General features: G+C 35.3%; 1 protein-coding gene across 5 annotated transcripts; it reads left to right on the forward strand.

Moving 5' to 3' along the window:
* Positions 1-997: 997 nt before the first annotated feature.
* Positions 998-27,928, forward strand: gne (glucosamine (UDP-N-acetyl)-2-epimerase/N-acetylmannosamine kinase). 5 transcript variants are annotated; one of them, XM_048197310.1, is made up of 14 exons: positions 998-1,188; positions 9,464-9,487; positions 12,068-12,276; positions 16,580-17,034; positions 17,165-17,317; positions 19,256-19,468; positions 19,722-19,809; positions 20,821-21,031; positions 21,836-21,883; positions 22,895-23,024; positions 23,113-23,334; positions 25,514-25,696; positions 26,953-27,069; positions 27,159-27,928. In XM_048197310.1, the coding sequence occupies exons 3-14, from the start codon at positions 12,107-12,109 to the stop codon at positions 27,392-27,394; spliced, it is 2,226 nt and encodes a 741-aa protein (XP_048053267.1). In that variant the 5' UTR covers positions 998-1,188; positions 9,464-9,487; positions 12,068-12,106; the 3' UTR covers positions 27,395-27,928. The 5 variants fall into 5 exon arrangements, with proteins under 5 accessions (XP_048053267.1, XP_048053266.1, XP_048053263.1 ...); XM_048197306.1 differs by lacking the exon at positions 998-1,188 and adding an exon at positions 4,753-4,920; XM_048197309.1 differs by lacking the exon at positions 9,464-9,487.

Genomic DNA, 27,928 nt, shown 5'->3' on the forward strand with positions numbered 1-27,928 from the left:
TTCCAACACCGTAAAGTCTATGGGTTTTTTGAATTGGTTTTTGCTAAATCACCTGAAATAAGGTCTGTGGTTAACAAAGCCTCTAAATATTTTCACGTTTTGATCTATGACATAAAACACACCAGTTATAACCCGCTTGTGATTTTTTAAACCTTTACTGTGTCTTAAAAACGGCGGTTGCTAACAAATTGCTAAAAGGGACTACTTCCTTTGGTGGGGACTTTAGACGTCATCATAACAAACAGGACATTTGGACAGCATTTCTCATGAAAAAGTGTATAACTATTCATACACAGCACAGATCATAATCAGTGAGCATGTTTTTAAATAACATTGTTTTCTAAATAAAGTTTGAGGACGCTTGGTAGTGACAACATTGATCAGCGACCATAGTCTACTGTTAGCTTTTTATATCTGACGACTTTATTTAGGCTTCAAAATGTATAAATGTTTTGTTACCTTGTAAAGATTATCTTGATAGACAAAACGTGTAAGTGTCATAACCCTTTGTTAAACACAGAGCTTATTTTCTGCAATTTTCCAAAAGTCTATGGGAAAAATGCATAGGCTTTCAACCGAGGGAACCCGTGCACCGCTAACTTCCGGGTTGGCCTACAAAAACGCGTCATCCCTGAGGTACTCTATAGAGAAGAAGAAGAAGAGATGGTTTATGGTTAAAACATATAAAATTTTCATTTTTTCTTTAGAAAATGAGCGATTGTTTCTCTAAATAAGACCCTTATTCCTTGTCTGGGATCATGTAGAACACTTTGAAGCTGCACTGAAACTGTAATTTTGACCTTCAACTGTTTGGGCTCCATCGAAGTCCACTATATGGAGAAAAATCCTGGAATGTTTTCATCAAAAACCTTAATTTCTTTTCGACTGAAGAAAGAAAGACATGAACATCTTGGATGACATGGGGGTGAGTAAATTATCAGGAAATTTTAATTTGAAAGTGAACTAATCCTTTAACAAAGACACCTGTCAGTGGGGGGCAGCAGTGAGCTGAGACTCGTCCGCTCGTGCAATAGAAACAGAGAAAGAATCCTCCCCAGTGCTATCGTCGGTTAGCTGTTTAATCTTCCCTATTGATAATTTGATTAAGTATATCAGCATTTGGTATATTCGGTTCTATAAACGCCTGTTATCACGAAAGGGAATGTACTACAGATAATCGTGTCAAACGTAAGTAATGTGCACTGCTAACATAGCTTGCTAGCATTCCTTGTGCCAGCAGACGAAACTTTTCGCCACGTTACCTACACTTTGACTCATCATCTGTCGTAGGATAGAAACAATACAGTTCTTATAATCAATTATTGTAGAATATTTGCGGATATCATATGTGGACTCCTTTTATTGAGTTTAACTTAAAATAAGTAACGTACCCAATTCAGTAGACTTTGTCTTCCCAGTGCTTTTCTTTACCCAATGTTTTATATGCTATATTGTGAATCTAATGTTGAAAATATAATGTGCTAATGACATGGTGTATGGTAAGGTACTTCTATCTATCTATCTATCTATCTATATATATATATATATATATATATATATATATATATATATATATATATATATATATATATATATAAAATGTGTGTGTGTGTGTGTGTATATATATATATATATATATATATATATATATATATATATATATATAGATTGATAGATAGTGTTATAAAGAAGGTAATAGTATAATTGTAAATTCATTTAGTGAAACTGGACTACAGTCCAAGTCTTCTTGAGCTCTTCAGAATTCAGGCAAAATCTGAGCTTTTTTCTGCTAGAGTTTATCATAATCCAACTTCTGATGGTTATATAGTCATTTGGACACATGCCCTGTTTGGTTAGATTGTACATCCCATGCTGTTTGGTTAAAAGATCTAGATGCTTTCTGGTAGGAAATCAGGATTTTCATATTGCACATGATCACTTGTTTATCCAGTATTGTGTGTTGCAGAGGTGCCCAATCCTGTTCCTGGAGATCAGCCCTATCTGCAGAGTTCAGATCTAAGCCTGATTCAGCACTCCTGTCTGTTATAATAAAGTGGTCCTGGAGATCTTAATTAGCTGGCTCAGTTGTTTGATCAGGGTGGGAGCTGAACTAGGAAGGTAGATCTCCAGGAACAGCGCTGGGCACCCCTGGGCTATTGTGATCAGGTGGCCGTGGTCCTGCGCTTGTCTCTTATTCTTCCAGTAGATGGCACCATTTCCCTTTGTTTTGACATGCCTTGTCTCTTCTGACATAAATGTGCCTCAGTTTCAGATGCTTGTCTGTATTATTCATAGTTTTCAGTCATGTGACTGCCATGGAAACCTGGATGGCAAAACACGCATAAAACTGAATTACAGACCTGTCAATTTTCCATCTCAAAACAAGAAAATCACATGTGAACAAAATGCAAGTTTTCAATATACAGCACCTGCTGCAGTATTTCAACTACTATAAACAGCGGGATGTTCTAAAACGCTTAACGTGAAAAACACATATTAAAGTCCCTTAATGTGCTAAAACAGTGTTATTAAAAGATCAAATTCAGTATAAACCTTATTGAAGATGCATACAGGTGAGCAGATGAGCCCAGAATATGAACACACTAAATGGTTGTGTTTTCTTTATAATGCTTTTCTTTGGAGAAATGCTTAGCGAGAAACTGCGTTGTGCTTATATTCTGTTTGCGTGAACATAGTATGCATCATCAATAAGGTGTAAACTGAATTTGGTCTTTTAATATCAATGTCTTACTACATTAGTACTTTGCACAAACCTGGTAAAATTGACTGGCGGGCAATGGAGGAAAGCCTTGATTTGCCCTCCAGGTTCCTATAAGGGTGTGACGTCACGTGGAAACTATGAATTATCCCGCTACTCCAGAACAGACTGCATGCACTAGCTATGTTTTTGGCTTGTCTTTCACCTCTGGTTGTCTCTGTGTATCTCCTCATTGAGCCTTTTCAAGCCATTTTGTAACTCACATTCATAGGAGACAGTAGTAGCTCAACATGCCGTTACTGCTAGATAAAAAAGGAGGACTGATGTTGATATGGCACCATTTCAGATCAATATTCAGTCTTATGTCAACAGAGAGAGAGAAAGAGAAAGAAGATAAGATATATATGGGAAGGTTTGAGTAGTAACTCCTTAAGAGCTTCCTTGTAGCCGATAATTTCTTCACACCTAAGGTGTTACCTCTTATTTGTGATGTAGTTACTTCTCAATACAGATCATAGATCACATATCACTGTCAATGCAATGCTTAAATTTTGCTTTAGGATGTAAATGTTGAAATGCAAACAATCAGATCCTTGTCCACCGCACCAAAGTTTATTGCTCAGCACACAACACACCCTTACAGATGGAAAGCGATAATGCAGACACAGTCAGTTGCATACAGAGGCACGCTGTTCCTGCTTTGTCACTCTTACTGTGGAAGTCACAGGTTATGAGGACGTGGCTCTTTTACAGAGCACAATGAAAGAGCCACATCAAATATAGCTTGAGCTAAAAAAAAAAATTTCGTTTGGTTGATGTTGAATTGTTTCACTGCAAAGTAAGAGAAATTTATGATGAACATAAATTAAAGTGGCTATAATTTAAAAGTTTTTTGTAAATGTCCTTTATATCATAGATTTGTCAGCAAGTATAAATCATACAAAAACATACAATACAATACATGCATTATATTAAAAAAACTACATTTATTAACTGTAGTTTTATTATTATAATTAATAAGTAAATTATAGTAAATAATATGTGTCTTGGGTCAAAACAGTACCATTGAAAATACTAATAAATTCCTGCCATTTATTGCCATTTGATTGATAGTGAATTGTTTATTGTAAAGTAATGCAATGAAAATAATCATTTATGATAAACACATAAATCACAGTGGCTATAATTTAAAAATATGCAAAAAGTGTTTTTGTTAATGACCTTTTATGTCATTACCAAAGTTTTGTCAGCGAGGATCATAAATCATACAAAACATACAATACATGCATTTTATAGTCATTTCATACATTTTATAGTAAACTGTACATTTATTAACATGCTTATTATAATTATTAAATATTACTGTATAATTAATTAAATAATGTGGGTCAAAATAACCATTGAAAAAATACTAATAAATTGTTGATTAAGATGTTGAATTGTTTATTGTAAAGTAATTCAATGAAAGAAATGATGATGAACAAATAAATTAAAATGGCTGTAATTTAAAAATATGCAAAAAATTTTGTTTTCAACGATCTTTTATGTCATTGCACATCAGCATAGCCATTTTATTAAGAAATTATTATGACTGGTTATATCTGGTTAGAAACAATAAAGCTAAAAATGCCTCTGAAAATCAGTTTCAAGGTGAAAAAATATTGCCATTTAGCTATACAGAATCTAATTTATCATAATTGTGAAGGCAGTTATTATTGAAAGTGTGTTGTGGAGTTACAGTAATGTTATGGAATGTACAAAGGATATACACATACTTATGATTCATCTGCTAAAAGGAAATGAAATAAGATGGCAATTAAACAAAGTGGGAGGAATCTGTACAAATGCTTGGCAACTGTTGAGTGTATGTGTATTTCCTTCTCCTTCCTGCCTTTGAATACTTGAAACTCCTTTCTGGACTGGAGAGGATCCAGGGGCGGAGACTCCCATGTTGCCTCTCTCCCAATAAGCCAATTGGTGTACGAGACCTATTCTGACTCCACCTCCTGGGTTGTTCCTTTCCGCGCTGCTTTGTGTGAAGCATGCAGGGGGCCGCTGCCCTCCTCCCTTTTGCTTTAATGGCTGTCAGAGACACTGAATAGAGGAAGAGCAGCTAGAAAGGGGTTCTGTTTGATTCAGAAAGCAGCGGGAAAGAAAACACTGCACACACCATGATGCCGGGACATGCTAGAAACCCACACGTGAGTCAGATGCCATTTTGTCATTTGCTTTTCCCCGTTCCTTCTCCCTCCTTCCATCCCTCCCTCCCCCCCCCCCATTTGTAATGATTAGGTTGCAGCTAGAGTCTTGTGATGCCTTTTAGCAGGGATGATGTGTGTGTAAGCTGCAAACATGGTGGATTTCTCAGTGTCTTGATGTGGACACTTAGTCAGAATGGTATTAGCAACATGACTTCTGGTTTTTATTTTTATGTAGAGAATACAGCAGAAACACAGAGGTTGGTTGGAAAGATGAGCAGTGCCCTATGTAGGACAACTGTGATGAAGTGTGTTGAAGTGATGAAGATTTCCCAAAAGGCCTAGCACTGCCTTAAACTATGCCATAATGCTGTTGTAACTTCATTTGTAGTAGACATGTGGGAGTTGGCCCTGAAGATGTTTTGTAGACAGCTCTTGGTAGAGCACAGAAACTGTACTGTCTGAGATTGTGTTCATGTCATACCACAGATCATGTGCGAGTACCTGCGAAGCGAAGTATCTTTAAATACACTCGTTTTATTGCAGGATTCTTCTGCCTGTATAATCCACATACACATCTAGATAATGTCAGGTTAAGCTTATTTCGCATTTAAACTACCATTAAATGTTTGTGGTCAGTAAGTTTAAAAATGCATTAAAATTGCAGCAGGGATGCATTAAATGGATCAGAAGTGAGAGTAAAGACATTTACTTTTATTACAAAAGATTTCTATTTTAAAGAAATGCTGTTTTTTGTTTTTGTTTTTTTACTTTCTAATCATCAAAAGATCCTGAAAAAAATGGACCATGGTTTCCACAAAAATATTAAGCTGTACAACTGTTGTCAACATTGATAATAACAAGAAATGTTTCTTAAGCATCAAATCAGCATATTAGAATTATTTTTTTTATTTTTTTTATTTTTTGAAGACTGGAGTAATGATGCTGAAAATTCAGCTTTGCCATTGCAGGAATGAATTATATTAAAATTTATGTTAAACAGTTAAATTCAATTGTAATAATATTTCATATTCTTGTTTTTTTAAACAAATAAATGCATCTTTGTTGAGCATAAGAAACTTGTTTCAAAAAATCTTACTGACCTCAAACTTTCGGAAGTGAAGCACACACTGAAAATGTGTGACATATCAAGTGTCACAGTTGAACAGAATACATTTCTTAGTGGCACATGATATTGAAATATGAACGTAAAACACAATATAACTGATTTTTCTTATAAAATTATGATTTTGAGAGCACATAATTCTGCAAGCCATTTTAAATTCGATTTTTATAAATGCATTACTTAGATGCTTTTTTTGCTATTTGTCACCATGTTTTCAAAATATTGCTATAGTTTTTTCAAAGTTTAAATGAATATATTTTTTATTATGAACTAAACCTTCCCATGCACATGCAATACATACATACATAAAAAAATGATTACAATTACATTTTTTGTGGGATTATAAGTTAAAAATGTCAAGCGGGTATAACCACCTAAGCTTCAAAAGATTTTGTTTTTAATCATTTTTTTTAAGAAATAGTAAGGAGTTTGTCATAATCTTTTATTTTATATTAATAGCAGTATTTAATAGTAATGAAACTGTTGCGTTTTATTACCAGTATTTAAAAACTCATTCTCAAATCAGAGGCAATGTGGTTTAACTAACAAGCAAAAAGACATTGAAAATATTTACATTCAAAAATAGATTTATACATATATATATATATATATATATATATATATATATATATATATATATATATATATATATATATATCTATTCCTGAAAATAGTATAAATGCTACAAGAACATGAAACATCTTGGGCATCTTTATTTTTCATTGAATCAGTTCCATTCCATTAAAGGGATAGTTCACCTAAAAATGAAAATTCTGTCATCGATTACTCACACTCAAGTTGTTCTAAACCTGTATGAATTTCTTTCTTTTGCTGAACAAAAAAGAAGATACTTTGAAGGAAATGGGTAACCATAGGTGAAATATTCCTTTAAGCATTCAGTTTTCTGGTGGAACTGGTTTGTCATGGCGTTTAGTTGACAATTTACATTTGATGTTATAACAAGAATTTCCAGTCATCTTTGGCTTTGTGACAGAAGAAGACGACTTAAACCACAAAATTGAACATATTTGCATTGGCCCCAAGGCACACCCTTGTGGCATTCCTCTGTATTTGGGATAGTTTTCTTTTGAGTATGAATGGTTGAAAGCCTCTGAATATCTCTCTTCTAACAATGCTGTATGAAATCATATTATGACAATATGCTCATCTTAAATCAAATCAGATAAACAACTATTTGCTCTGGTATTAAAATTGCATTCTCGCTGGATGACAATGTTTTTGTCTTCACTAAAAATTAAACTCCTTCGTTGATTCTCAAGGGTGTACAATGCTATCTATTGCACGATTTAGTCTTTAACCCTACAAAGCCTACTTTTTCATATTAGATAAATTAATTTCTAAGGCCTCTAAATTATCAACATGATCAAAACTTTGTTGAAAACCTTGTACACAATCTACTACATGACTTCTGTTGAGGCCTTTTAGTATAACCGTAAAAATGTCCATCTTCAGGTTATAGTACATGTGTCTTTGCTGTTAAATCTTTTTGATAAAGTAAAATAATGTTTATACCAATATAAACATTATTAAAAAATAATGATTATATTGGTATAATTTCAAGATGAATATTTAATGGCTGAAGCAACTCTGGTTTATTTGATCATCTATACATAATCTTTAGAAAAATCTAATTAAAATGTAAGTATCAAATATTATACAACAGATTTTTGAGGAATGTTTATTTGTATCTCTTAATTATCATTGTTTGCATTGCATTGCATTTAATAGAGTGCCCCAGGGATGACGCGTTTTTGTAGGCCAACCCGGAAGTTAGCGGCGCACAGGTTCCCTCGGTTGAAAGCCTATGCATTTTTCCCAAAGACTTTTGGAAAATCACAGAAAATAAGCTCTGTGTTTAACAAAGGGTTATGATACTTACACATTTTGTCTATCAAGATAATCCTTACAAGTTAACACAACATTTATAGATTTTGAAGCCTAAATAAAGTCGTCAGATATAAAAGGCTAACAGTAGGCTATAAACGGACTACAGCACACCATAGTCGCGAATCAACGTCGTCACCACCAAGCGTCCTCAAACTTTATTTAGAAAGCAACTTTATTTAAAAACATGCTCGCTGATTATGATCTGCGCTGTTATGAATACTTATCCACTTTTTCGTGAGAAATGTCCCCGCCAAAGGAAGTAGTCCCTTTTAGCTGTTAGCAACCGCCGATTTTAAGACACAATAAAAGTTTAAAAAATCACAAACGGGTTATAACTGGTGTGTTTTATGTCATAGATCAAAACGTGAAAGTATTTAGAGGCTTTGTTAACCACAGACCGTATTTCAGGCGATTTAGCAAAAACCCATTCAAAAAACCCATAGACTTTACGGCGTTGGAACCGGAAGTCCTAAAATGCTAACTCGCTTCCGGGTTTTGCCTACAAAAATGCGTCATCCCTGAGGCAGTCTATTGCATTGCAATAAAAACTACAGCGCTTTGATCATAAAACTAAGCATTTAAATATCATCACATCTTACTAAGATTAATTCTTGGGAGATAAAGAGTGACAAATGAAAAGAGTGAAAGGTAGTGCTGAACATTTATTTCACATGTGAAGAATGTTCAACTTTGGGTAAAACGCAGTGCTTATCACTGTCTGCAGCCGTCCAATCACAAATACCACATCGACCAACCGCCTCCTGCTGGGACGCCAGCAACAGATGACAAAAATCATTCAAAGCAAGAGCCAGAGCATATACTTTACATTGTATCGACTTTTTATATTCAGCAACAAACTATCTGGGAAATCAGATACTAGTAACACTTCCGTGGATATTTCATATATATCACATAGGCCTATAGCATCTAAAAAAAAAAAAAAAAAAAAGCTATAAAGATTACATTATCAGGATTTCATCTTCTGTTTTGGCCATATAAAAATGTCACAAATCTTCACAAAATTGCATATTTATGTTCAGTTTGGGCTTCTGAATAAAACAGGCCATATATATATATATATATATATATATATATATATATATATATATATAAATAAATAAGATTTTTCTTACTATTTCAAGTTTAACTCTTTTGCCCTTTTAACTCGACTTTGCCTGGTTTGGTAATTTCCCCATAATGCAGTGGGACTTTGACACTCAGTGATAGGCCCTATATTCCGTGTACTTTGCTTCTTCTACTTTCCAGTTGTGTTGTTTGCTTTTTTGCTTATAAAACAGATTTGAAATGGTCAATGTCCAAATACAGAAACAAGCATTTGAAGGTGTCTTCTGGCATAGGAAGGGCCTTTAGCAATGTCTGCTGAGGGGCAGTAAAGGATTATAGTCATTAGTCAGGCAGGTCGCTTAAGTAACATGCATAGTTTTATATTCCTCTATGAAGTGATGTAGCAAAATACCTCTTTTCTTTCCTTATTCTGTTTTCATGCCTCAGAGTGTTCAGGTCAGGAATACTCATGTAAGTATGATCCTTCTCAATTTGGCAACTCGGCTACAGTTACTACAGTTTTGTTTTCATTATTTTTTCTCTTATTTAAACACACTGTCATTCAAAAGTTTATGGGGATTAGTATGTTTTTTTTTTTTAATGTTTTTTAAAAAAGTCTTATACTCACCAAGGCTGCATTTATTTGATAAAAATACAGTAAAAACAGTAATATTGTAAAATATTATAAGAAATTAAATTAACAGTTTTCTATTTTAATATATTTTAAAATGTAATGTATTCCTGTGATAGCAAAGCTAAATTTTCAGCATCATTACTTCAGTCTTCAATGTGACATGATCCTTCAGATGTTATTCTAATAAAACATTTCTTATCATTATTAATGATTAAAACAGTTGTGTTGCTTTAACAGGCCTATAATTTTGGAAACCATGATTTGTTTCAGTATTCTTTGATGAATAGAAAGAAGAAAGTTCTTTGAAGGGTGTTTGGACATAAATGTGTGTTGGCAGTGTGTGTACACAACCACCCTATAATGATAAAAATCCAACATCTCCTTTATTTTAATCCTCATAAATCATAAGCAGTGTCTCAGAACAAGCCGTTTCCAGATCCCTGGCAGTGTGACGTCATATTAGCCACAGGCTCCGCCCATGAATGTGCGCAAATCATTTCACACCGGATTGCTTTGTGAAGAATAGCAATACAAAGGGACAATACAAAACAGAGGTTGTGCTAAAAATGTGTTACTCAGGATATATAAGTACAAACTGTTCGTGATCCAGCTTAAGCTGTAATTACAGTCTCCAGAGTGATACTGGATACGGCAGTAATGAAGGTGAGAGCACTTTATCACAGTTCATTGGAGCTGATTTACGGATATAAAGTTTACCAGTTTATTAAGCACCACCTGAAAAAGCATAAGGTCTTTATATGTTTGTTTACTGTTAGTTGTAAAGAGTGTTTCTGTGTACTTCGCTGTGTATGCTGATGATAACACAAGGGAAAGAGAGAGAGTTTATGGATAATATTTTAATGCACACTTCACACAAAATAAGAAGCATCCGTTTTCACTCTAGAAAATCACTGTAAGAGCCTAATAAAACACAGTCACTGTGTTTTATTGGGCTCTTACAGTGATTTTCTAGAGTGAAAACGGATGCTTCTTTTTTGTGTGAAGTACAATAAATGTTATAAAACTCATCAGTAACGTTTTGGCCATCATTCGGCAGTACAACAGGCTTGTACTAATATAGTGGATAAAAACAAGTATAAGTTATAACCGTAATTAAACTAAACTGTACCTGTTCTATCTCCATGCAACATATATTCGCAGTTTTTGATATTATAGAGCGTCCTGACTGAATCCTGACTGAATGAGCTCTTGAAGCTCCGCCCTCTTAGGCCAGTGCAGCAGCTCTTGCATTTAAAGGGCCCACACTGAAACGCTGCGTTTTTGGTCAACCACAAAAAGTGGCTATTTTAACATGGCATAAAAATGATCTGTTGGGTATTTTGAGCTAAAACTTAACATACACACTCTGGGGACATCAGAGACTTATTTTACATCTTGTAAAATGGGGTATAATAGGTCCCCTTTAAAGAATAGCATTTATTTGAAATCTATCTGAAATCTTTTGTAACATTATAAATGCACCGATATAAAGCAAATTTTCACACTATTGGCTATCAGCCAATAATTTAAAAACAGCCGATATTTAGGGCCAATATATCCTGTCAATCAAAAGAGGGCAGGAAAATGCATTGAATTTGTGATTTGTGTAAAGAAAAGGTTAAGAAACCAGTTCGATGTTCAATATTAATAGTAATTATATGAATAAGTAACATTCAGAAAGTTAAGAAATTAATCTTCAGAATTTAGTTAATGTGCGTTAATATTAGTTTGAGTAATGTTTGTTTATAACTGATACCAGTTACTCTGGAACAAGTTGATGAAATGGAGAGAAAAAAGTTTTTATTTGCATTTCTTTCTAAATATAATAATTAAAATATGATTTAATATTAATTATAATGAAATTATCTTTCATTTAAAAGAAGGTATAAAAGGCAGAACCCCCGTATCGGTATCGGTATCGGCAGATATCACTCAGCTTTTGGTATTGGTGGAGAAATTTAGTATGGGTGCATCTCTATGTTTTTACTGTCACTTTTGATCAATTTATTGCAGCCTTGCCAAGCATTAATTCCTTAAAAAAATGTTACTGACCCTAAACCTTTGAACAGTAGTGCATAAAACAGATCCAGTTCCAATCTGGCTTGCATATTGGTTAATACAGGGTTCAAGCTATGCGGAAATACATCTATTTATTCTATTATATATCTGTCTATATAACTTTAGTTTACACGTCAGGGACTATATCTTCTAGTGGAAGGATTTTGCTTTATGAATTTGCTAAATAAACCATTGTTTTTCTTTTTAAAATGATTTTCTTATGTTGTAACCATTGTTTAAAGCTATAAAGTTCTCCGCTACACGTCATGCATTTGGCCGTAACTATAAATTTGCATATTCATTCTTCTTTATGCTTTCTCAGAATACCATATATATTTGTAATCATGTTCCTCATTTAGGAGCTTTACTATCTGAGGACCCAGCGAGCACAGGAGAAGATGGAGCGATCGGAGAAGGAGTTGAAGCAACGACTACGCGTGTGCGTAGCCACCTGTAACAGAGCGGACTACTCTAAACTCGCCCCCATCATGTTCGGCATCAAGGCTCACCCTGAAATCTTTGACCTAGAGGTGGTGGTGCTGGGTTCACATCTCATTGATGATTATGGGTAAGACTGCTGAAAATAATTTATTTGTTTAAGTCACATCATCTGTTTAACTAATCTACATTAAATTGTTGAAGGGAAAGTAGATATCAGAGGGGTTGTCAAAAACAACTACATTTGTAGTTATTAATTTGAACAAGCTAAACTAATAAATTGGTTTTGGCATTCCAAACCTGAAATGCTTTCCTTTTTTGGAACACAAAAGAAGATTGTCCATGCATTGAAAGTTGTTTTGGTCCCTTTTTGCTTTCATTGTGTGGACAACATTGAAACAATAACCACTTTTCCACCATCGGGGCCTAACTGTTTTTGTTGCTTAAAGGAATAGTTCTCCTAAAAATGAAAATTATCCCATAATTTTCTCACCCTCTCACCCATCCTAGGTGTATATGGCTTTCTTCTTTCAGCCGGACACAGTCTGAGTTCTATTAAATAATATCTTGGCTCTTCCCAGCTTTGTAATGGCATTGAACAGTGCCAGTTTTTGAAGCTCCAAAAAGTGCATCCCTCCATCATAAAAGTTATCCATATGACTCCAGTGGGTTAATAAATGTATTCTGAAGCGAATGATGGGTTTTTGTAAGAAAAATATCCATATTTTAAACTATATAAACTATAATCACTGGCTCCCGGCAATGGTCGTACATGCGTTCAGGAGAGAGTTTCCTGGTTTACACAAGAGGTGTCTATTCTCACCTAAGCTTATGCTACACCTACATCATACATCTTATGTCAGGTCAGAGGTCACCCTTCCTTCCACCAGAACTCAATTCTCTCGTGAATGCATGTACGTCCGTTGCTGGGCGCCAGTGATTATAGCTTATAAAATTTTAAAGGTGCCCAAGAATGCTTTTTCACAAGATGTAATATAAGTCTAAGGTGTCCCCTGAATGTGTCTGTGAAGTTTCAGCTCAAAATACCCCATAGATTTTTTTTAAATTAATTTTTTTAACTGCCTATTTTGGGGCATCATTAACTATGCACTGATTTTTTCAGCGCGCCGCCCCTTTAATTCGCCTGCTCCCTGCCACACGAGCTCTCGATTATATTACAGCACATTTACAAAGTTCACACAGCTAATATAACCCTCAAATGGATCTTTACAAGATGTTCGTCATGCATGCTGTATGCATGCTTCGAATTATGTGAGTGAAGTATGTATTTTGATGTTTATATTTGATTCTCTATGAGTTTGAGGCTGTGCTCCGTGGCTAACAGCTAATGCTACACTGTTGGAGAGATTTATAAAGAATTAAGTTGTGTTTATGAATTATACAGACTGCAAGTGTTTAAAAATGAAAATAGCGACGGCTCTTGTCTCCGTGAATTCAGTAAGAAACTATGGTAACTTTAACCTCATTTAACAGTACATTAGCAACATGCTAACAAAACATTTAGATAGACAATTTACAAATATCACAAAAAATATCATGCTATCATGGATCATGTCAGTTATTATTGCTCCATCTGCCATTTTCGCTGTTGTTCTTGCTTAACTAGTCTGTTGATTCACCTGTGCAGATCCAGACGTTACTGGCTGCCCTTGTCTAATGCCGTTCATAATATTGGGAACATGGGCTGGCATATGCAAATATTGGGGCGTACACCCCGACTGTTACGTAACAGTCGGTGTTATGTTGAGATCCGCGTGTTTTCCGGAAGTCTTTTAAACAAATGAGATTTACATAAGAAAGAGAAAGCAATGGAGTTTGAAACTCAATGTATGTCTTTTCCATGTACTGAACTCTTGTTATTCAACTATGCCAAGGTAAATTCAAATTTTGAGTCTTGGGCACCTTTAAATATGCATATGGATCCATTCCGTGCCGATCAGGCCCAGCCGGTACGGATAGTTTATTTTTCCACTGTGGGGCTGATAATGAAGCTCTTTGGAAAAGCATCAGTCATTGCCTTGGTAATGTAAGAGTTTACGGATAGTATGAGATGTAAATAGTGATAGTGTTATGTAGGGCTGGACGATTATGGCCTAAAATCAAAACCTCGATTAATTGAACATTTTACCTCGATTACGATTAATGAACGATTATTTTATTTCTGATTTTTTTTTTTTTTTTTTTTTGCCCTCATAGTTCACTGACAAGGTTTGTACTGTAAATAGCCTATGATTGACTATTAAGGTGGGATATTTTTTTTCCTGTTGAAAGAGTGATCTGACATCATAGCTCACTATCAGCAGTTATTTCATCTATGGTTTGTAACATTTCTTACAGGTTTCTGCTCGTTGTAAATCAGATAAAGATAAATTAGCACAGTACCAGTAGTGATTGCGTGTGTGAATTAGTCATACCGTCTCTCTATTAATTGTGAAGCTGTGGGTTGTAAATAGTTCCTTCAAAAGTAGAAAAAAATAGATGCTATAACTTTTGAGTTTCTAAGCTATTTTAGTGATAAATCACAGGACAGCGCTGACAACAAGTTTCTGCGTTCCTCTGTGTGCGCGCGATCTTCACGTTTTGCGCAGCTGTTTGTATGAGTGTTCGTGCCACATGCAGCTGCGCGAGCGCGGCATAGATATACATCTATATCTATGCGAGCGCGGTAGCTCGATATAATAATACACATCCGATCGTCTAATCGCTTGAATGTCCAAACCATAAAACAAATACAACTGACAAAGTTTAGTCAAGACGCAAGGCTCACCGCTCGCGCGCCATCACTATGTGTTGAACCGGCGTTCACCTCCGTGTTTTGCTTTTATGCCACTGACTGGACTGGGCGGAGTCACGTGGCTACACACGCAGTTATGTTTTTAAGGGGGAAGTATTAACAGGATTAAAAAACCGAAATAACCGACATGGGAAAATTACGTCGGTTAGAGGTCCTGAATTTCGGTTTCGATTACTTTTCGATTAATCGTCCAGCCCTAGTGTTATGGAGGATGATCAGGTATTTTTTTATTATTAACTTGTGTTTACGTTGTTCAAATAGCACTATTGGCCAGCTACAGAGAAACTGGTAGCCAGGCAAACAGATCAATCCTGAGTGGTGACGTCACTACACGCTTTCTACCAGCACAGTTCAGCCCGTGCTGAGAATTCTGTGCCAAGAATATTTGTAATCGTTCTGTGCCGAACCAAGCTCAAGTGGAAATGTAACTGTTCCTTAGCGTTCTTAGAACCGTTCAGTCTGACAGTGGAAAATAGGCTGTTCTTCAAAATATCTTTTTTTGTGTGTGTTCCACTGAAGAATGTGAGTCATACAGGTTTGGAACAATTACATGAGGTTGAGTAAATGATGAAAATGAATTTATGAAATTTTCATTGGTCGGAACTTCTCACAGCACTAATGTAAAACAAACAAGCCAAGTCTTCATCTGGGCATGAGAGCTTCAAAACATGAATCAGCACTATTTTTCACTGTTGCCATGGAAATGTTGGAATGTAGCTCTTGACGGTAGGAGTTTGGCTCTCACAGTGGGCTGCTGATGGTGGCTAGAGGCCCTCGGAGCCAAACCAGCCTTTACTCCTCCTTGGGTCAAATAAATTTGACAATACCTTTATTATTCTGTTTCAAAGCAAATGGAAAACTTACCATCTCTTACCATTTACACTTTTCACTTTTGTACATCATTTACAGTCTTTGCTTCTACATACTTGAAGAAATATAAGATTGAAAATGGACTTGCATTGTTAAAATGTTCACTTTTCGAACATACAGAATTATAACATACAGCGATGATATCTTGTAATATTTGTATACTGAATCCCAATTGATCTTGCTTTTATTTGCATACTGAATTGTGATTGATCTTTCCTTTCTAACAGCTTTTAAAAGCTGTCGCTCTTTGATGCAGATTAGGGCTGCAACAACTAATCTATTAAAAAAATCAATAATAATCGATAATGAAAAAAATCGACAGCAGATTTTATTATCAATTAATTGCGTCTGCCACTATGTGCAGAAAACCTCCGCCAGTCTCACCGATTTACAGCATTTCTATGAACAAAGCGCATCTGTTTCTATCGACAAAATGCAATTGTTGAGTGTTTTCAAAATTGTTTTCCTCAGCACATAACTTGATTATTCTGAGAATGTCCTGTGAGGATTTAAAATTTGACAGCAAGTCTTTGTTAAACTTCACAGACTACACTGGGCAGGATGTGGAATAACAATTTTGTAAATAATGGATTAAAATGTATTTATATGTTAACTAAATATTTTATTATTATTAACAAATACTAATTTCATCCGATTAATTGAAGAGAATAATATTTTTTTAAATAATCATTATTTCAGGCACTAAGTCATATTTAATGATTTTTTTTTTTGTCTCTCTCTTTCCTAGAAACACGTTCCGTATGATTGAGCAGGATGAGTTTGACATCGGCTCCAAATTGCACACCATTGTTCGTGGTGAGGACGAAGCTGCCATGGTGGAGTCGGTGGGTCTCGCACTCGTGAAGCTTCCCGACGTGCTCCAGCGTCTCGCCCCTGACATTCTGCTCGTTCACGGCGACCGTTTTGATGCGCTGGCCTTGGCGACGGCAGCGTCTCTAATGAACATTCGCATATTGCACCTTGAAGGCGGAGAAGTGAGCGGAACCATTGATGATTCAATTCGTCATGCCATCTCCAAACTGGCACACTACCACGCCGTCTGCACACTCTCAGCCGAGAGACACCTCATCTCCATGTGCGAAGACCACTCTCGTATCTTATTGGCTGGCTGCCCGTCGTACGACAAGCTGCTCTCTGCACACCAACGAGATGATTATGCTGATATCATCAAATCTTGGATTGGTATGTACAGTAAATGGATGGGATAAGATAACCGTAGAGATAAACAATGAAGCCTGTGCAATCCTCAGAGTTAAAGTTGTTAAAAAGACTAATACTATCATTTATGCATATGTGGTTCTTTCTCAAACAGGCAGTGATGTGAAGGAGCAGGACTATATTGTGGCCCTGCAGCATCCCGTTACCACAGACATCAAGAACTCTATTAAAATCTATGAGCTAATGCTGGACGCTCTCATCTCTTTCAACAAGAAAACTCTCATTCTCTTCCCGAATATTGACGCAGGTCAGCTGTCTCTCTCGTTTTCTGTTTTTCTTTCCCACTTTTTGTGCCTTTGATGATTATACACACATTTGCTAGCTGAGTACAGCTGTGGTTTCTGTCAGATTGAAAGGTTTAATGTGACCCTCAGTGGCTTTGTCAGCAGTCTAAGATAACTTGCAAAGGCTCTAGAAACAGACAAAACAGCAATGGTTTGTTTTGAGTTCGGTGTTAATGAAGGGTAGACACAACTGGAGGTGGCACTCAAGCAGAGGTGACTTTTCTTCCGTTGAAATATAACTCCAGTCTGTTCACAGGAACACAAGGAGTCTAAACATTAAAATGGCCCGGACACTAATGCTGCGTTCACACCAGATGCGACTTGCGCGAATAAATCGCGCTATTCGCGCGTAGTTGGACGCTTGAACATTTTGAGTTTACTCGCTTCATTCGCGCGTGAAAATCCCTTCACAACAGACGCGAATTCGCGTCATGACTCTCCCACTGCTTTCTGCACACTTCCTCTGAATAAACACAACTTGTCAGTGGGGAAATAATTGTAAATTACAGCGAATAAGCTCAATTGGTCGTCTTTAGTTGGCTTGTAGTCTTAATATGTATCTATATATAAATATATATATCTAAAATTGAGTAAAGACCGTTTTTTACAACTTATATTGTCCGACCTCCTCACTCACTTTCTTTCAAACACGATCCTTTTTATTTCTGTTTCTATAAATGTATGAAGATGTATAGCGACGATGATTTTGTCCTCCATTGTTGTTTCGAATTTCTGCCTCAGCTCGCTACGTCACGTCACTACTAGAGCAAGCTCCTGATTGGCGCGGAAATTCGCCAAAGTTCAGATTTTTCAACTTGCGCGAATCGCGTCATTCGTGCGAATCGCTCAATTTGCGCCGCGTCATTCGTTCGAATCGCTCAATTCGCGCCGCGTCATTCGTGCCGCAGGATGTCAATTTGCGTCTTTGCATTGACTTAACATGTAAATCACTCGCGCTTACCGCTTCATTCGCGTCCGGTGTGAACGCACCATAAGGGAAGGTGGCATGACCAAAAGTTTTATATCATAGTACAAGTAATTTTACGGTAATGGTCAAAATATAGTTGTTTTTGCTGTAACTTCAAAAAACAAAAACAAAACAAACAAACAAAAAAAAACAGGTAAATAATAATATAATATAATATAATATAATATAATATAATTAATATAATATAATATAATATAATATAATATAATATAATATAATATAATAGTGTGAATTGAACATAATGGGATAGCGACAGTGTGCCTTTAACTTCAATGAAATTCAGCTAAAACTGCAGACACAATGTAATATAATGTGTTATTTTAGTATTAATTATATAATATTATAGTATTAATTCATTTTAAATTAGCCTTTATTTTTGTATTTTTAATTTTAATTTAAGTTTTAGCAATTCTGTTATGTGCATTTGCCATTTTTATTATTTTTTGTCATTATTTTTAAACTTTATTTCAGTTTAAGTAATTTGAGTTATTGAACAATTTTATTTAAATTGTTTTCAATTTTTGTTTTTAATCTAATATTTATAGTATATTTTATTTCGACTTTATTTAAATTAATTATTTAATTTTAATAGTTTTAGTTAACAATAACACTGAATATAATATATAATAATTGTAGTCTGAATTGAATGTGATGAGAAAGTGTCTGTGTGACACAAAATACACCCCTCTTTGTAATTGTGACTCTTATGAGGCAGTATGAATTGTTAAAAAAAACTCCCAAACTCTTAAGACTTTATCAGTTTGTATCTTCCCCTGCATGCAGGAGAGAAATGACTATGAAAACCACTTGACTTGACGTGAAACAGTCAGGAATCCTTCCCTTATTAACTGAATAAATGAATTCTGTAGTAGAATTCTGCCCCAGTGACACCATTCTGCTCTGTCTCATGCAGGCAGTAAGGAGATGGTTCGTGTGATGAGACGGAAGGGAATCGAACAGCATCCGAAATTTCGTGCAGTAAAGCATGTTCCGTTCGATCAGTTCATCCAGCTGGTCGCACACGCCGGCTGCATGATTGGGAACAGCAGCTGTGGAGTTCGTGAGGCCGGAGCGTTCGGAACACCTGTCATTAACCTGGGTACTCGCCAGACAGGTCGAGAAACAGGTACGATTAGATACGAATACGACTTACTGACCTTTAGAGAGAAGTTAAGTCATTATGGCAGGATATGATCACCATTTTACGGTTCTGTTTATAGTGTTTATTTCAGGATGTAGAGTATTTCATTTGGATCCTTCAAACCAGCATGACATGTTTATTCTTCTAATCAAGCCCAGACTGCTTTTTGTTTAATTGAGTGTCTTTAATATTGTCCTTGATGGACCGGTTTTACTAATTCATGTTATTTTGACAATAGGGGAAAATGTTCTGCATGTGCGAGACGCAGACACGCATAATAAAATCTACCATGCTCTGGAGCTGCAGTTTGGAAAACGCTACCCCTGGTAATGAGCTCTTTTTGTTACGTTTTAGGCATCTTGTATTTGCAAGCATCAAATGTCATGATTGTAATGCAGTTCTTGAAAATAATCAAAAAATATTTTCTAATTAGTATTTTTTGTTTTTGTTTTAGAAATTAGAAATGTCTTATTTAGTGTTAATGTTATACACTATTATAGTATTTATTAATATTTTGAATGTTTTTTTATTTTAATATTTTCATTTTTCATTTGAGTAATTTTGCTGTCCACTTTTGTTATTTTTATCAGTTTTTTTATTTCAGTTTTAGTCATTTTAGTACTTACTAAAACTTAAACTTCAACTAATTTTATATCAGTTTGTTGCTAAGGCAAGTTAAGTTTTTCATCTGATATTTTATTTTAATATATATTTATTTTATATAAGCTTATTTATTTATTTAATCAAAATTTAATATTTTTTATTAACAATAACACTGGTCTAAGTGTGTAAATCTAATAAACATTATTTATAAACAAGCTGATTAAAATCACACTTGAATGTAGTTATAGACTGATATATCAGACAAGCTGATTTATCAACCATTGTTTAGCATATTTGATTTTATGGGAATCATTAAATCACATTTCATCATACATCTCAACCTGCATCCCAATTCACGTACTTATGCACTACTGTTTGCCTTTTGTAGTATAAAAGTAATGAGTAGTGTGTTCACAATGAAAATTGTGTCCACAAAGAAAAAGTGCACTTTAATTATACTCGGAGGGTGCATATAATTAATCGAAAAAAATGAAGTGTTGAATGTTAAATATTTAATGCACTCAGCTGTCACAGCTGTAATTATGTACAAGATTTGTAATCAGATTTTTGAATGACAAAATAACCTTATAAAGTTAATACACTACAAGGTTGCATGCATTGTGCATAAATACATAGAATGAATACATACATATAAGTGAATAGTGTATAGTGCATCATTGGGACACAACTTAAGACTCTAAACATGTCCTATGTGTTCTGGATCTGTCAACTAGCTCCAAGATCTACGGTGATGGTAATGCGGTCCAGCGTATCTTGAAGTTCCTGCAGTCCATTGACCTATCTGAGCCACTACAGAAGAAATTCTGTTTTCCTCCCGTGAAGGAGTGTATCTCTCAAGATATTGACCACATTCTGGAGACACAGAGTGCCCTTGCTGTTGACCTGGGTGGGACCAACCTGCGTGTCGGCATTGTCAGTATGAAGGTATGCAGAGAGAACCTCTGGAGCCAGATCCAGTTCATCTTTAGAACGTGTTATTAATATCAGGAAGTAAACTACAAGGTGCAGGACATGCTGTACATTATCAACACAGCTGTGATTGCTTATGACAGGATGTGTGTGTTTGCCCAATTGTGACGTGTACATGCTTTTTTTATGCAGCACTTACGTCAATATTTCATACATATGACACACAGAACTCTGACTGTAAAACGAACAGCAGCAGAAGGGTTGTGTAATCAGCTCTACGTGTGTGTGTGTGTGTGTGTGAATGGTGCAGAACAAGTTTTCTGAGCCGCAGACTAAGAGACATGCCATTAAATATGTAATTAGTTAGTTTCTTTTAATATTTGGCCTCGGGGAAGCATTGCTGAATTTAATTGCTGCATTTGTTAACCTTTGTTAATGTTAGATAAAACATGCATGTTCATGTTAGTTTACAGTGCATTAACTAACGTTAACAGGTACAACTTTTGTATTTTTATTAGATTAAGATTATGAGGGTACATGACATGAATTTAAAAAAATAATGATATGCATAGATAAATATTTATAGTAAATACTGTAATATTCCAAAAAAAAAAAAAAAAAAAAAACTTTGACTTTGAAACCAATGCGACATCTCAAAATGGCCAAATATCATCTGATTAATTGTAATGGCTGATATACAGTATATTGATCTGACATTTCTTAACATAAGCATAATCCGGATGCTCATGCAGTCTATAAAGTAAATTCTATTTATATTTCTTGAATGCTTCAGTTTGACCAGGTGTTTTATTGGTTTAGGTGTATAACAATCACAGGGTCCATACTTCCAGTCAGAGTGATGGAGAGGTACCAACTCAAAAATGATCAAATCAGCAATATAAAAGCAAAAAATATGTCAATCTGTGATAGCAAGGATAGATTATTGACTGATTATTGCTGTTTTTAATTTGCATGTATAAAATTACCGTTCAAAAGTTTGGGGTCTGTAAAATATTTAAATGTTTTTGAAAGAAGTCTCTTTTTCTTACCAAGGCTGCATTTATTTAATCAAAAATCCAGAAGAAAATCAATATTATTATAATTTAAAATAACTGTTTTCTTTTTAAATATATCTTAAAATGCAATGTATTCCTGAGATGCAAAGCTAAATTATCAGCAGGTCAAGGAACATGTATTATTTTTTTTATAAAGATTTCCTCTCATTATCGTTATTATTATCAGTTGTGCTGCGTAATATTTTTGTGGAAACTGCAATGCATTTTTTTTGATACATTTCAAAAGAATTTTTGCAAAGTTCAAAAGAAAATAATTTGTTTTGAAATAAAAATATTTTGTAGCAAATGTCTTAAGCCAGGGACACACCTAACGATTAGCTGAAATATTCTAAGATTGAACTGAACACACATACCGATTGTTTCCTGCGACTGAAGCCGATTTATATACTCACACATGGAATTTGAACACCGACTGTAATCGCAGACTGAACGCAACTGGCTCTGACTGGACGCGTTTGAGCACGATCAGTCATAAGTATCAATTTACATTCATAATCGGCCTTACAATCGTTAAGTGTGTGCGCGGCTTTAACTGTCACTTTTGATCAATTTCATGCATCCTTGCTGAATAAAAGTATTCATTCTTTCAAAGAAAAAAAAAAGTCATACTAATCCCAATAACGGTAGTGTATCTTGCAGAACATGATTGGGGTAAAAAAATTAATGGTTAAGTAATTTGTAATTTAAGTACTGTGTAATTTTTCCTGCAAAATTTTTTGTCATGGTGTAATAGCTGGTTGTTGCTTCATGTTTGTTTATTTGTTTATGAAATTAATCTTGTAAGTGTGTGCTTGTGTTTCAGGGTAAAGTGGTTAAGAAGTATATCCAGTTGAATCCAAAGACGTTTGAGGAGAGGATAGAGCTGATTCTGACCATGTGCAAACAAGCCATGGCTGATGCCGTTCATCTCAACTGCAGAATCCTGGGAGTCGGTATGTCTGCATTTGTCCCATGTCTCCTTCTATCTATCTACACATTCACTCAGTCATTCACTGTCCATTTGTTTGGTATTTCTTTCAGGTGTGAGCACAGGGGGGCGTGTGAACCCACAAGACGGGGTCGTCCTCCACTCCACCAAGCTAATAAACGAGTGGAGTTCGGTGGACATCCGTACACCTCTCTCTAGCGCCCTTCATCTGCCCGTGTGGGTCGATAATGATGGGAACTGTGCAGCTCTCGCTGAGAGGAAATTTGGCCATGGCAAAGGCGTGGAGAACTTTGTCACCATTATCACTGGAACCGGTTTGTTCTCTTGCTTACGTCCCTTACTGCTGCTAGTTTCTAGGATGGTGGGTTTTTCCTTGATTTGACAATGCGGACAATGAGACCTGACAGAAAGTGGATTTAAAACCATCAGACTGGTGACACTGGTTAATCAGGTTACCACAATCAAATCGTCTTTAACTTTTGTCAAGCAGCCTTCTACCCCAGGGTCATTCTCACAAAACAGTGCCATTTATGCCTGAAATGTTTTTAAAAAAAAATTGCCATTTGAAAAGGTTACTGCTGAACGCTATTTATTTTGATTATTTAATTTAAGTATTATACTATATATAATGTTATTATTATTAATAATATATAAATGTTTGTTTTCATATACTATTTTTTATACTTTATGTACACTTCCATTCAAAAGTTTTTTTTTTTTTTTTTTTTTTTTTTAAGAAATGAACACTTTTATTAATGCATATTAAATTGATCAAAAGCAAAGACGGTAAAGAGGTTCAAAATGTTACATTTAAAAAAAAAAAAAAAATATTTTGAACTTTCTACACTGAAGACCAGTGTTGGGCACGTTACTTTAAAAAAGTAATTAGTTATAGTTACTAGTTACTTCTCACAAATAGTAACGGAGTTAGTAACTGAGTTACATCATTATAAAAGTAACTAATTACCAGGGAAAGTAACTATTGCGAGGCGTGGAGGCGTGGGCGCGATCACTGGCGCGTGAACTGGAGCGCGTCTTATAGGCTAAATGAACCGAAACTCAGAGGCTGCTTGCCTCGCAGACATGAGAAATATGTCTATAGAATGCTTGAAATATCTACTTTAACGAAAATGAAGAGGCTACTCTGATTATATAGCCTAATCCGAATGAAATGTGCGTTATCTCTCTAGGCGCGTCCATATGAGCAGATGATCAGCAATGAGAATCAGCAATGTCAACTTCATCTTTGCAGCCGACACTGATTCAGAAAACATTACTTTATTAATAAACAATTAAAATGTCTCCTTGCTGTTTTTGTCACACTCATATTCATTACTTTTGCCGGTTCTTTATGGCAATTATGCATGCCATTGAGTGCTATATAGCCTATATTATGTAAACGCTCCTTATTATGGTTTATTCTCTCCAGTATTTAAGAAATTAAATTAATATAAATGTGATTAGTCAACTAATAGCTTAAATGAACAACTACTAGTCGACTAGAAAAAAACTCATTTCACATATTTTCGATCAAGCATCAAAAAGGGTATTCTGGTTTGAGCTCGCGCTTCGCGTGCATGCTCTGACAGACACACACACAGCGCATCATACATTATTATCAGTTTAAAATTATATTTGTGTATGACTAACCGCAGTACACACCAGATAAAAAAACTTTGCAGGTCCTATGGCCGAGAGAGAGCTTACTCGGATGAAAACCGCTTCAGTGAGCTCAATTATAGTAACGCGGCATTTTTTTGGTCAGTAACGCTAACGGCGTTGTAACGGGAGAAAAAGTAATTCATTTGATTACTCGTTACTGAAAAAAGTAACAGCGTTAGTAACGCGCGTTATTTATAACGCCGTTATTCCCATCACTGCTGAAGACTAGAGTAATGCCTACTAAAAATATAGCTTTTGCCATCAAAGGAATACATTACATTTTAAAATATGTTGATTTTTATTACTGTTTTTACTGTATTTTTATTTAAATAAGTGCAGCCTTGGTGAGCATAAGAGACTTCTTTCAAAAACATTTAAAAATCTTACCGACCCCAACATTTTGAACAGTAGTGTATATGTTATTGTTATTTTTCTCTGATTGATCACTGATTGATTTTTCCCATGACAGAGTTCTGAACCGTTATTTTGCATTGCACACTAAACAGTCAAATATGTCAAATATTGTGACTGTTATCCTGGTAATATCATCTATAGTAATTAATTACACCGTTTTCTGAGAATGAACCAGGAAACATTTTGAAATAATGTTTTTTTTTTTCTCTAAGAGATACAGGTGTGTGTATATAGTATGTAAGTTTTAGAAAATACAGATTTTAACTGCTACTATATCAGGAGGTTCCAGATTCTTGTTTGATCACATGCGACGTGTACCTGCATAAATAAAGTCTTGACACTGGTATAATTGTTCCTTATGATTGACTGCTCTAATTCTGCCTGTAAATTACCTTTCCCTTGTGTATATATGTACAGGAATTGGAGGTGGTATAATCCAGCATAATGAACTGATCCATGGTAACACATTTTGCGCGGCTGAACTGGGACACATTGTGGTCTCACTGGAAGGACCAGAGTGCATGTGTGGCAGCCACGGCTGCATAGAGGCCTACTCATCAGGTCTCGCCCTGCAGAGAGAAGCCAAGAGACTCCATGACGGTGAGATGACCAGACACACACACACACACACACACACACACACACACACACACAAACCCCAAGAGTTGCGCTAAAGTATGCTTATCAGCCTTGCCCACTCTGTCGTAAATTGTTTGAGTTTCGCAATTTTTCCTTTACAGTTGATAATGAACAACTAAACTGGTTTAACATAGTAAAACATCACAGGTAACAGTGGTGTAACCCTCACTATTGTTTTTTACATTCCACATCACTTTCACCATACCAAAGCTCAAAATCCACACTTAAACCCACTCAAAAATGTTGCTGATGTATTTCCGTTGTCACTCTTCTCCGCCAGCCTTTATCTATTCACTCTTTTAAAATAAAAACTGACCTAGCCCTGTTTTGAGAGAAGAATTGCAATGTGGAGTAAAAGTAGCGACATTATTTCATAGTGCAACGTTGTCTCAACAAAATATGAAAATGGTTATTGGAAGTCTGATTTATTTTAGTGACACTTGATTTGAATTTATAATAACAACATTTTATAATAAGGTCCAATTAATGCATTAACTAACATATTACATGTTAATGTTAGTTAACAAAAATAGAGCTGTTCATTTTTAGTTCATGTTAGCTCAGTTCAATTAAATAATATTAACAGATACAATTTTTAATTTTAATAAATTATAAATATTATACAATGTGTAGTAAAATATAATGTCTTGGTAAATGTTGAAAAAATGTTTTTTCATTGTTAGTTCATGTTAACAAATAAAACCTTGTTGTAAAGTGTTACTGAATATATTTATTTATTAAAATATTTTTATTTGAATTCATTTGTTCCAATCAATCGATCGATCAATCGATCAGTGATTAAAATGAATTATAACTGTTTCCAGAAATCCCTGTTCTGCATTTAATATTATTCTTTTTTGGCTTTCGCTGTTTTATGAGGACTGAAAATGATTTTTGTTAGCAGGTCTTTAATTTCTTGTTAGTAAGTTTCAAAGTTGTGTCCTAAAATTAATAAACACTGGTGCTGCGTCCGAAATCGAATACTTCCCTACTAGATAGTATGTGAAAAAACAGTACGCCAAAAGAGTAGTATGTCCAAATGCATAATATTTGATAAACAGTAGGTGAAAATTACCAGGATGACCTTCTACTTCTGCCAAGACTCTGAAGTGTGCATATGATGGACACTTTACTGTCCCGTGACGTGATGCAACAAATGTGTTTCCAAGTAAAACGTGACTGTTGAAGTTACATGTTTCTTTTACTTTTGATGACAGAGGACTTGCTGTTGGTGGAGGGAATGACTGTGAATAACAAAGAACAGGTGAATGCTATTCATCTAATCAACGCTGCTCGCCTCGGCAACCCCAAAGCTGAGAGCGTACTTCGCACCGGTAAGAGGCACATTCAAGTACATACTTTATTCTCGAGCAGGTCTGAGGTTAAGAAAAGCACTGATAGTCTCTCTTCTCTTCCCTAACAGCGGGTACTGCGCTGGGTTTGGGCATTGTGAACATCCTGCACATGATCAACCCATCTCTAGTGATTCTGTCTGGTGTCCTGGCGAAGCATTACGAGGATCCAGTTCGTCAGGTCATCAGCCAGCGCGCTCTGCTCTCAGCGCAGGGGACCAACATCAAGGTGTCTGAGCTGGAGGATCCTGCTCTGCTGGGTGCCGCCAGCATGGTACTGGACTATACCACACGCCGTACCTACTGACGGAGCTCGAAAACCAGGAACCAATCAGTTACAGACTTAACGACCGAGGGCCAATCATGTGCTACGTCCTTGTTAGGATCATAGTGGCTTTTTAAGCCTGACGAGAAAAAGCTTTTATTTGTTTTGCTAGTTTTTTCTGTAGTCTAAATAGGTGCTATATTATGTGGGATCAAACGCCTGATGAAAGGATTGTAATTTTGAAGAATAAGTATATGAAGTAAAATTTTTATTTATTATTTGCACGGTGGAACTAATGGGGTATTTGTTACAGAGGCTGCTATGGTTTGATCACCATGCTCCATGTCTTGCTTTCTATTATTTGTGTTTTTTTCATGTTCTTCTTTGCGCCTTGTACTGATCTGTTGCCAAGCCTTTTTTGTGTCTTCAGCACCAAATGTTTAGTTTTATTCATTTACCCAACCTGTATGAATGAGTGAAAAATGTTTACTCTAATTTAATATTTTATTTTTGAATCACAGAACCTGTAAAATTATTTTTTATTTTATGTACATTAAAATCAACGAACAAAATGTC

This window comes from Megalobrama amblycephala, linkage group LG7, assembly GCF_018812025.1.
Source record: "Megalobrama amblycephala isolate DHTTF-2021 linkage group LG7, ASM1881202v1, whole genome shotgun sequence".
Lineage (NCBI taxonomy): Eukaryota > Metazoa > Chordata > Actinopteri > Cypriniformes > Xenocyprididae > Megalobrama > Megalobrama amblycephala.

Bases quoted from the DNA above. Each gene is read 5' to 3' on its own strand.
- gne (XM_048197306.1), top strand. From the start codon at position 4,891: ATGATGCCGGGACATGCTAGAAACCCACAC. The intron at 9,488-12,067 runs GTAAGTATGATC...TTCCTCATTTAG, and splicing joins TTCAGGTCAGGAATACTCAT to GAGCTTTACTATCTGAGGAC. The intron at 27,070-27,158 runs GTAAGAGGCACA...CTTCCCTAACAG, and splicing joins TGAGAGCGTACTTCGCACCG to CGGGTACTGCGCTGGGTTTG.